This window comes from Oncorhynchus clarkii, chromosome 6 (assembly GCF_045791955.1).
Source record: "Oncorhynchus clarkii lewisi isolate Uvic-CL-2024 chromosome 6, UVic_Ocla_1.0, whole genome shotgun sequence".
Classification (NCBI taxonomy): domain Eukaryota; kingdom Metazoa; phylum Chordata; class Actinopteri; order Salmoniformes; family Salmonidae; genus Oncorhynchus; species Oncorhynchus clarkii.
The window spans coordinates 10648161-10660205 of NC_092152.1; the positions used below are offsets into that span (position 1 = coordinate 10648161).

The 12045-nt window shown below is 45.7% G+C and overlaps 1 protein-coding gene across 1 annotated transcript in view; it reads right to left on the reverse strand.

The window, feature by feature from the left end:
* Positions 1–6863: 6863 nt before the first annotated feature.
* The window catches only part of LOC139411902 (sperm-tail PG-rich repeat containing 2), an 82640-nt gene continuing 77458 nt past the window's right edge, over positions 6864–12045 (reverse strand). Inside the window, exons 13-14 of the mRNA XM_071158654.1 lie at positions 7612–7765; positions 6864–6930 (exon numbers count right to left, since the gene is read on the reverse strand). Of these exons, the coding sequence (XP_071014755.1) occupies positions 7625–7765 (141 nt within the window). The 3' untranslated portion in view covers positions 6864–6930; positions 7612–7624. The remainder of the gene's footprint in view (positions 6931–7611; positions 7766–12045) is intronic.

Sequence of the window (12045 nt, forward strand, 5' to 3'; positions counted from 1 at the left end):
TCTCAACCCCCTGCCTCAACTATTGCCCCAGCCTCCTGAACATACTTAGTCTCCCACCAGCTGCATTACAAGAGATCTAAAGAGATGGCCTTCTGTTCATCACTCTAACAATGAGTCAGCACAGGTTAACCTCATCATTGATTACAGTGCACTAACTTCATCATTGATTACAGTGCACTAACCTCATCATTGATTACAGTGCACCAACCTCATCATTGATTACAGTGCACCAACCTCATCATTGATTACAGTGCACCAACCTCATCATTGATTACAGTGCACCAACCTCATCATTGATTACAGTGCACTACACCACTTTTAATTGCACCGGATCACATCTTTGATATTCATGTGTGGTTTTCATCTATTGCAGGGATGGGCAACTTTGATGGGTGGTGGGGGACACCAAAAAACAAATCAAAATCAGATCAAATGTTATTTGTCACATACACATGGTTAAGCAGATGTTAATGCGAGTGTAGCAGTAATGCTTGTGCTTCTAGTTCCGACAATGCAGTAATAACCAACGAGTAATCTAACCTAACAATTTCACAACTACTACCTTATACACACAAGTGTAAAGGGATGAAGAATATGTACATAAAGATATATGAATGAGTGCTGGTACAGAACGGCATAGGCAAGATACAGTAGATGGTATAGAGTACAGTATATACATATGAGATGAGTAATGTAGGGTGTGTAAACATTATATTAAGTGGCATTGTTTAAAGTGGTACATTTTTCCATCAATTTTTCCATTATTAAAGTGGCTGGAGTTGAGTCAGTATGTGGGCAGCAGCCACTCAATGTTAATGATGGCTGTTTAACAGTCTGATGGCCTTGAGGTAGAAGCTGTTTTTCAGTCTCTCGGTCCCAGCTTTCGATGCACCTGTACTGACCTCGCCTTCTGGATGATAGCAGGGTGAACAGGCAGTGGCTCGGGTGGTTGTTGTTGTCCTTGACAATCTTTTTGGCCTTCCTGTGACATTGGGTGGTGTGGGTGTCCTGGAGGGAAGGTAGTTTGCCCCCGGTGGTGCGTTGTTCAGACCTCACTACCCTTTGGAGAGCCTTACGGTTGTGGGCGGAGCAGTTGCCGTACCAGGCGGTGATACAGCCCGACAGGATGCTCTCGATTGTGCATCCGTAAAAGTTTGAGTGTTTTTGGTGACAAGCCTCCTGAAATGGAACTCATCACGAGGGGGTGACAAGCCTCCTGAAATGGAACTCATCACGAGGGGGTGACAAGCCTCCTGAAATGGAACTCATCACGAGGGGGTGACAAGCCTCCTGAAATGGAACTCATCACGAGGGGGTGACAAGCCTCCTGAAATGGAACTCATCACGAGGGGGTGACAAGCCTCCTGAAATGGAACTCATCACGAGGGGGTGACAAGCCTCCTGAAATGGAACTCATCACGAGGGGGTGACAAGCCTCCTGAAATGGAACTCATCACGAGGGGGTGACAAGCCTCCTGAAATGGAACTCATCACGAGGGGGTGACAAGCCTCCTGAAATGGAACTCATCACGAGGGGGTGACAAGCCTCCTGAAATGGAACTCATCACGAGGGGGTGACAAGCCTCCTGAAATGGAACTCATCACGAGGGGGTGACAAGCCTCCTGAAATGGAACTCATCACGAGGGGGTGACAAGCCTCCTGAAATGGAACTCATCACGAGGGGGTGACAAGCCTCCTGAAATGGAACTCATCACGAGGGGGTGACAAGCCTCCTGAAATGGAACTCATCACGAGGGGGTGACAAGCCTCCTGAAATGGAACTCATCACGAGGGGGTGACAAGCCTCCTGAAATGGAACTCATCACGAGGGGGTGACAAGCCTCCTGAAATGGAACTCATCACGAGGGGGTGACAAGCCTCCTGAAATGGAACTCATCACGAGGGCTAGTGGGTCTGCGGCGAAGAGAAACATTTTTGGTTTTCATGTTCAGTTCCTACAATTCTGCCCATTTTGCCATGGGGCGTAGAGAACATGTTGCCGTTTTAAAGCAAGTTTGCTGTAATTCTACACATTTTGCCATCGGGTGAAGACCGATGTTTGACCAATGGGCTGATGATCAATGGGACCACGCCGTTCGGTAATTCGACCATGCTTACGACAAGTTTAGATAGCAAAGAAAGTTATTCTCGTGGCCAGCTAATTGAGTGACTGCTGATGCACTACCACATTTTCAAATTGCGCCTTGGTGTATTGTACTATTCTAACTCACAACAGTAAGATGAGTTCCCAAACAAATTGCCTAGTTCCCCTGATCTACATTTAGAGAAGGATTTAGAAATAGATTTACTATCTACTGTATTATGGAGAGAAATCAACATTATGTTCTACAATTTTACGATGTTAATAATAATAAATATTATTTCATTAATACTAAACTTAAATATTCCAATTATATTTATAATGATATTTAAAAGTGTATTAATATTTCAATATTAAAAATATTATAAATAGTATGATAGTATGAAATAGTATGAATAGTATATACTGTAGTGCCATATCAATAGTCTCCTGCGTTCATCAAAAGAACCGCACATTGACTTTGGCAAAGTGACATCGGGTACACGCTACAACACTGAACTACAATCAGTGCCATAACTCATTCGGATGCGATGGCACATAGACAAGACAACGACAATGGTTATTACACAAGAAAAAAACAGGCATCTTTAAAGTCTCCTCACCCTCCGGGTGATGAACTGAATGCATTTTGGTGGCGGACGGACGGACACTGGAGCAACAAAAGCCCCATTTGTTCATGGATCATTTTTATTCCTCTGCTCCATGTGCATATTTCAGCCTCTAAACAACAGGAATGACGGGCCTGGTAATGCACCATAATCACCATTTATTCCATCCACCTTATTCCTGATCAAACACTCAGCGATGTGCCGGTGATTGATCTGATTTAATTAGTTTGCCAATGTAAAACAGGTCGCTGTGATGGAAAGGTAAAGACGACGAGCGTGGAGAGAGACATAAATAACACAGCCTCTCTCTTCCCCTCAGACTGCTGAATAATGATGGGGGTAAAAATCTCATCACACTAAAAGGCTCTGTGTGTGGAACAATGGCGGGATGAGGATGGGCAGGGATCTATTGTGATCCTGTCCTGGGGGATGAGGATGGGCAGTGGATCTATTGTGAACCTGTTCTGGGGGATGAGGATGGGTAGGGGATCTATTGTGAACCTGTCCTGGGGGATGAGGATGGGTAGGGGATCTATTGTGAACCTGTCCTGGGGGATGAGGATGGGTAGGGGATCTATTGTGAACCTGTCCTGGGGGATGAGGATGGGCAGTGGATCTATTGTGAACCTGTCCTGGGGGATGAGGATGGGTAGTGGATCTATTGTGAACCTGTTCTGGGGGATGAGGATGGGTAGGGGATCTATTGTGAACCTGTCCTGGGGGATGAGGATGGGTAGGGGATCTATTGTGAACCTGTCCTGGGGGATGAGGATGGGTAGGGGATCTATTGTGAACCTGTTCTGGGGGATGAGGATGGGTAGTAAATCTATTGTGAACCTGTCCTCTGGAAGCGCATGGAGACAGAGTGTGTTGAAGGCAGCTAGAGAACCCTGTAACTGACAATGCCACTTTGCGTTGGTTGTGTTCCAAATTACACCATATTCTCTCCATGGACCCTGGTCAAAAGTAGCGCACTAAGTAAGGCATAGGGTGCCATTTGGGATACAATGTTTATCAGGAGGCACAAGCTGCTTCTCAGGCAACTGCGCCCACCCCACTCCACCCCACCCCACCCGACGCCACACCACCCCACCTTGCACCACCCCACCCTGCACCACCCCACGCCACCCCACCCTGCACCACGCCACACCACCCCACCCTGCACCACACCACCCAACACCATCCCACATCCCCCACCACACCATCCCACACCGCACCACATCACACCACCACACTACACCACCCAACACCATCCCACATCCCCCACCACCCCACCCTGCACCACCCCACGCCACCCTGCACCACCCCACGGCACACCATCCCACACTGCACCACCCCACCCCACACCACACCACCCAACACCATCCCACACCGCACCACATCACACCACCACACTACACCATCCCACACCACCACACCACACCACACCACCACACTACACCATCCCACATCCCCCACCACACCATCCCACACCGCACCACATCACACCACCGCACTACACCATCCCACACCACCACACCACATCACACCACCACACTACACCATCCCACACCACCACACTACACCATCCCACATCCCCCACCACACCATCCCACACCGCACCACATCACACCACCGCACTACACCATCCCACACCACCACACCACACCACACCACCAAACTACACCATCCCACACCACCACACTACACCTTCCCACACCACCACACCACACCACACCACCAAACTACACCATCCCACACCACCACACTACACCATCCCACACCACACCACCACACTACACCATCCCACACCACCACACCACACCACCACACTACACCATCCCACACCACCACACTACACCATCCCACACCACCACACTACACCATCCCACACCACCACACTACACCATCCCACACCACCACACCACACCACCACACTACACCATCCCACACCACCACACTACACCATCCCACATCACACCACCACACTACACCATCCCACACCACCACACCACACCATCCCACACCACCACACCACATCACACCACCACACTACACCATCCCACACCACCACACCACATCACACCACCACACTACACCATCCCACACCGCACCACATCACCCCACACTTCCTTTCTCCTTCATACTGTGAGTGTATGGCCCTGCGTTGACTAATCAAAGCATTGGTGCAAACAAGCATGTAATTTATCTACTGTCATCTGGAGAAAGAGAGGAACGGAGGATAAATCTCTTCTCTGTGAGAGGGAGCATTCTGTCTGTGGATCAGGATCTCCTGAAGGGTAGTCGTGACTATTTGAAAGGGCAACGTCCCCCTTGGCATTCTCATACAGTACAACACTGATAGGATGAAAACTAAGGACAGGAAAAAAATAAAACATGTTTTTATCTGCCAACAAAATAGACATACAGTACAATTTGGACATTATAGGGGCAGCAGGGTAGCCTAGTGGTTAGAGCATTGCACTAGGAACTAAAAGGTTGCAAGTTCAAATTCCCGAGCTGACAAGGTACAAAATGTGTTGTTCTGCCCCTGAACAGGCAGTTAACCCACTGTTCCTAGGCCGTCATTGAAAATAAGAATTTGTTCTTAACTGACTTGCCAAGTTAAATAAATATCCTGGATGTGGATATCAATTGTTTCAGCATCAATAATGAGCAGGGAGCTCAGACACCCATCTATATTTTACTATCCCAATATACAAGATGAGCTTTGGGATATGAACTGAGGGATCACTTACTATTTCATATTCAGACTACTTAGGAGTATGGTGGCTGAACGTAAACGAATCCAGTGTTGGCCACTGTGCCTAGAATAAGACAAGGCCTGCTTCCCAAATAGTACACTATTCCTTACATAGTGCACCCCTTTTGACCATAGCCCTAGAGAGCCTGTTCCAAATGAGTCCGGGAGGGAATAGGGCTGGAAATGGAGCAAAAGGAAACCATGTATTCGATGTAGTCGATACCGTTCCACTGATTCCGCTCCAGTCATTACCACGAGCCCGTCCTCCCTAATTAAGGTGCCACCAACCTCCTGTGGTGGAAAATACATTGGATTTGAAAAAGGGTGAAATTTTACCCACAGGATGATGTCATCATATTAACCAAATTTCAACATAGACAAACTTGAATTTGTAGCTTTAAAACAACGTCAGATCTTCAACAAGACTGACTACTGGAGAATTGATCTATCTACAGCTACCCTATTACTCGTATCACCAATAATACTATTTAGGCCTGTATAATATTTACAAAGGCATCAACAGCTATTGCTTCAAGTCATCCCAGGATTCAACTACAAATAGACTATACATATACAGTAAGCCTAGGGTTTCAGGCTCGGGTTGATTTCAAATGTAGTCTTCATGTTAATCATTAATACGTTGGATTCACATCTCAATCTCAACCAAAAATCTAAGTTAAGAATACAACTAATTCAAATAAAACATCACTTAAAGTGAATGTATAGTTTGATTAAATTAGATTATATTTAGTCCTGTTCTTTAACTGTGACTTTTGGTTGAGATGGAGATGTGAATCCAACAGATCGGTTATTCATTTGTAGACAAACTGGGTATTGAACTGTGTTTGGTTGTCAACACAACCAAATATATGTATCTTCTGCTTGGATAGTTCCATCTGTGATACTGACTTAGTCTGGCTTTAATTCTAGTTGGTCTACAAATTGATCATTGATATGTTGGACATTGCTTTTCCATTGGAATTTGGTTGTGCGTTTAGATGGTTGAAAGCACAGTGATAACACATTGGAAATTCAACTAACTTTTGGCTGTCTTTTTTGAGTGGGTGGATATAGGTTGTAATCTCATTGAACAACGTCTCAACCAAATATTACCAAATTATCCAGGTTGAAATGACATGGTGGGCCCAGTGGGAGATGTGAGCGTGTCTCAGTGTAATCAAAGGTAAGAAATGACCATGTTATTGTCAAATACAATATCTTTTTCGGGCTTACTTGCAATCAATTTGCAGTGTATAAATGATAAAAATAATGTTCAGCCCACCTGACCACCCACTCAGAAAAAAATTGGCCTGCAGCTAAATCTAGTTTTACCCCTGTTCTAAAGGTTGTTGAAGAATTATCAATGTGTTTACAAATGAATGTAAAAGAAACATTTATTGTTTAACATCTATTTATTTGAATTGTTTTCCCAATGCTGAAACATCAGGGCAGTCTGTGGTTTCCTCCAAAAAGCTCCCTGAAAACAAAAATCAATCATGTTACTGCTGGTAAACAGACAACCTGGTCTCACAGGCCAGACACTGTGTTCTGTTCTCATCAGATAATTACTGGAAACAAACTACCAGCTCCAAAATCCTTCAATCAACACCTCACACTCATCGACACAGTTCAGAATGTAATGATACGACCTACCCCAGTACCTCACACTCATCGATACAGTTCAGAATGTAATGATACGACCTACCCCAGTACCTCACACTCATCGACACAGTTCAGAATGTAATGATACGACCTACCCCAGTACCTCACACTCATCGACACAGTTCAGAATGTAATGATACGACCTACCACAGTACCTCACACTCATCGACACAGTTCAGAATGTAATGATATCTCTTTTGCCTTCACGTGACGAACACAGGACGGTACACAGGAATTCCAGAATCCCCAACCTACCCCAGTACCTCACAATCACCCCCAGGCAATGGAACAACCTGACGACCTACCCTGACAACCTACCCCAGTACCTCACAATCACCCCCAGGCAATGGAACAACCTGACGACCTACCCTGACGACCTACCCAAGTACCTCACATTCTCACCTGCTGTAGGCAAAGCTTAAATGGAGCATGTGTAAAATACTGCTATCAGATACAGTTTGTGTCAGTACAGTTTGCAGAAGGACCTCTCTCTCACCTTTGACCCTGCTCTATACACTGCTGAGGGTGAGCGGCGGCGGCGGCGGCAAGGCGCTCAATAGGTGAGGGGCAGGGTAGTGGTTGCTCAGCGGGTTGTTGAGGGTTACGTTGAACGTGCCCTTCAGAACCGTGTCCATGATCGCTGGGCTGAGCTGAGAGGGAAACACAACAAAACAAAAGGGAAAGATTCAAACAACCTGGGAAGGAACTCCCTAAAGGGCAACAACACGAGTAAAAGGTCAGTACTCCTTGTTGTAATCCATATGAGAACTGAATTCCATGTTTCCATTGCAACAGCGGTTCAGGGTGACCCAGTTTCCCTCTTACAGAGGTGAGTGATCAATAACATGGCGGATGTAGCTGCTACAGAGAAACACAGTGTGGAGATGTAGCTACTAGCTACAGAGAAACACAGTGAAGAGATGTAGCTACTAGCTACAGAGAAACACATTGAAGAGATGTAGCTACTACACAGTAGAGATGTAGCTACTACTACAGAGAAACACAGTGAAGAGATGTAGCTACTAGCTACAGAGAAACACAGTGAAGAGATGTAGCTACTAGCTACAGAGAAACACAGTGAAGAGATGTAGCTACTAGTAGTGAAGAGATGTAGCTACTAGCTACAGAGAAACACAGTGTGGAGATGTAGCTACTAGCTACAGAGAAACACAGTGAAGAGATGTAGCTACTAGCTACAGAGAAACACAGTGAAGAGATGTAGCTACTAGCTACAGAGAAACACAGTGAAGAGATGTAGCTACTAGCTACAGAGAAACACAGTGAAGAGATGTAGCTACTAGCTACAGAGAAACACAGTGAAGAGATGTAGCTACTAGCTACAGAGAAACACAGTGAAGAGATGTAGCTACTAGCTACAGAGAAACACAGTGAAGAGATGTAGCTACTAGCTACAGAGAAACACAGGGAAGAGATGTAGCTACTAGTTACAGAGAAACACAGTGAAGAGATGTAGCTACTAGCTACAGAGAAACACAGTGAAGAGATGTAGCTACTAGCTTTTATTGTATTTATTTAACCTTTTTTTAACTATGCAAGTTACAATGACGGCCTACACCAGTCAAATCCAGATGACGCTGGTCAATTGTGCACCGCCATATGGGACTCACGGCCGGTTGTGATACAGCCTGGAATCTAACCAGGGTCTGTAGTACCGCCTCTAGCACTGAGATGCAGTGCCTTAGACCGCAGCTACAGAGAAACACAGTGAAAAGAGCACAGTGGACAACACAACAAGGGGAAGGAAGGGCAAAGTGATGACACTACACTTTTGGGGGAGGAAAAAGGAAATATATATGGATTTATGCACTGATTTGTGGAGGGAAAACTCTCAGGTCATTTAAGGTCAATTTAACCTTTTGTTTGAGTGACAATCTCAGACAAAAATGCTGGCCTGTGTGTTACAGAATATGACTATATAAAAATGTTAGGTGTGTCAACAATTCAAACCTTGAAATATCTCTCCTGACCCGATTTCATAATGTGCGAAGGAGGAGATATCGCTGGTAGAGAATTCTGAACTTATCGGTATAACTACTATAATAACGTGGTTCACACAGCTCTTGAAACAAAACAACATTTTCTTACAGTATGTAGCTCATTCCTCTAATCTTTCTTGTCCTTGTTTAATCTAATCAAATTTAATTTGGAGTCCGTCAGAATCAGTGAGGTTGTAAAAACCATCTGTTCCTGTCACCGGGTAGACTACACCAGGCTGAATAACAACCTCAGCAGTCCTCAGTAACCTCGCTTAGAAAAAAAGGTGCTATCTAGAACCTAAAAGGGTTCTTCAGGTGTCCCCATAGAATAACCCTTTGAAGAAACCTTCTACATGGAACCCAAACGGGTTCTACCTGTAACCAAAAAGTGTTCTAACTGGAACCCAAAGGGGTTATCCTATAGGGACCCTTTTGGAAGCCTTTTTTCTAAGTGTTGACAGTCGGCGGAGTGCAACACCGAGCTCCACCACCTGCTGTGTTTGAGAGACTGTGTGTGAGACTGTGTGTGTGTGTGTCTGTGTGTGTGTGTGTGTGTGTGTGTGTGTGTGTGCATGTGAGTACTCATACGAGTGTGTAGCCCCACCATGTACGCCTCCGCTGTGGTGGTGATTCCCTGGGTATCCCATCACCTGTTCAACCCCGGGGCACCCTAGTGCTAAACCCTCCCAAACACATCAAACAGATCGATTAGCACCAGGCTACTCCACCTGCTGACCTTAAGACCACTAGAGTAGACTACCACCTGCTGACCTTAAGACCACTAGAGTAGACTACCACCTGCTGACCTTACGACCACTAGAGTAGACTACCACCTGCTGACCTTAAGACCACTAGAGTAGACTACCACCTGCTGACCTTACGACCACTAGAGTAGACTACCACCTGCTGACCTTAAGACCACTAGAGTAGACTACCACCTGCTGACCTTACGACCACTAGAGTAGACTACCACCTGCTGACCTTAAGACCACTAGAATAGACTACCACCTGCTGACCTTAAGACCATTAGAGTGGAGTCAGAGTGCAGTATAGAAGTGTGGACTTCACTAAAATAGCCAACAGCACAAAAAGAGGAAATCGGTGGGAATTCCACATGCACTTCAAAGCTTGACCTCCCCCCGTCCTAGTTCTGAGATCCACAAATTCACATGCCGCGATCTGTATTCACAGAGCAGCTCGTGGCGGCAGCCCGATCTGTATGCCAGGAGCAACGTCGGGAGAAGGAGCGGCTTGGTGCTTATTGATCTGTTTGATGTGTTTGGGAGGGTTCAGCACTAGGGTGCCCCGGGGTTGAAGTGCCCCGGGGTTGAACAGGTGATGGGATGCCCAGGGAATCACCACCACAGTGGGGGCGCACAGGGGTGACACACGCATACACACTTATACAAGCACACGCACGCGCACACACACACACACACACACACACACACACACACACACACACACACACACACACACACACACACACACACACACACACACACACACACACACAAACACACACACACACGTACACACACACACACACACACACAGTCTCACAAACACGAACACACACACAAACACAAACACAGTCGCTCAAACACAGACCCATTTGCTTGCTCTGTCTGTCACAATAACATATGTTCCTAGAAACTTTCAAACCATGTAGTTCCACCGTGCCGTTCCAACAGTGTATTGCTTTACAGTTACTAGCCAATCACAGTGATATGAACTACAGTTACTAGCCAATCACAGTGATATGAACTACAGTTACTAGCCAATCACAGTGATATGAACTACAGTTACTAGCCAATCACAGTGATATGAACTACAGTTACTAGCCAATCACAGTGATATGAACTTCAAGGTTGTGTCCTAAATGGCTCCCTATTCCCTAAATAGTGTACTACTTTAGACCAGGTCTCTGGTCTCTGGTCAAAAGGCCTCTGGTCAAAAGGTCTCTGGTCTCTGGTCAAAAGGTCTCTGGTCTAAGGTCAAAAGGTCTCTGGTCAAAAGGTCTCTGGTCAAAAGGTCTCTGGTCAAAAGGTCTCTGGTCAAAAGGTCTCTGGTCAAAAGGTTTCTGGTCAAAAGGTCTCTGGTCAAAAGGTCTCTGGTCAAAAGTAGTGAACTACATACAGTATAGTTTCGGACGTAGACCAGCTATTGAACAGCTACTGACCAGCAATTGAACAGCAAGGGACACACCAGACCAGAACAGACCAGCTATTGAACAGCGAGGGACACACCAGACCAGAACAGACCAGCTATTGAACAGCGAGGGACACACCAGACCAGAACAGACCAGCTATTGAACAGCGAGGGACACACCAGACCAGAACAGACCAGCTATTGAACAGCGAGGGACACACCAGACCAGAACAGACCAGCTATTGAACAGCGAGGGACACACCAGACCAGAACCAGACCAGCTGTTGAACAGCGAGGGACACGTTTGAAAGGTTTCTCTGCACCGTAATGTTTAATGCACCATAGCCTAATAAGACTGAAGAGAGGTAGGAGATCATATCAAACACTTCACAAGTTTTATGACTACAAGGTAATTCCCAAAGCTTTATTTCTCAAAATAACAGAAAGATAGGTACTACAGTAGAGTGTACTGCCATGCTCGTTAAATCACAGGCACATCGGAATCACAGAGCTCATTTGTCAAATACCTGTGAAATACATTTTGCATTACTTTCTACATTTTGTCAACAAAATACACCATTAATTTGTCTTTGCTACTACAACAGTTATATTCCAGTTGTCCAAGTCGACAGAGATGGCTCAATACTGTTCTGTGTTAATGTCACGATGAGGATGGCTCAATACTGTTCTGTGTTAATGTCACGATGAGGATGGCTCAATACTGTTCTGTGTTAATGTCACGATGAGGATGGCTCAATACTGCTCTGTGTTAATGTCACGAT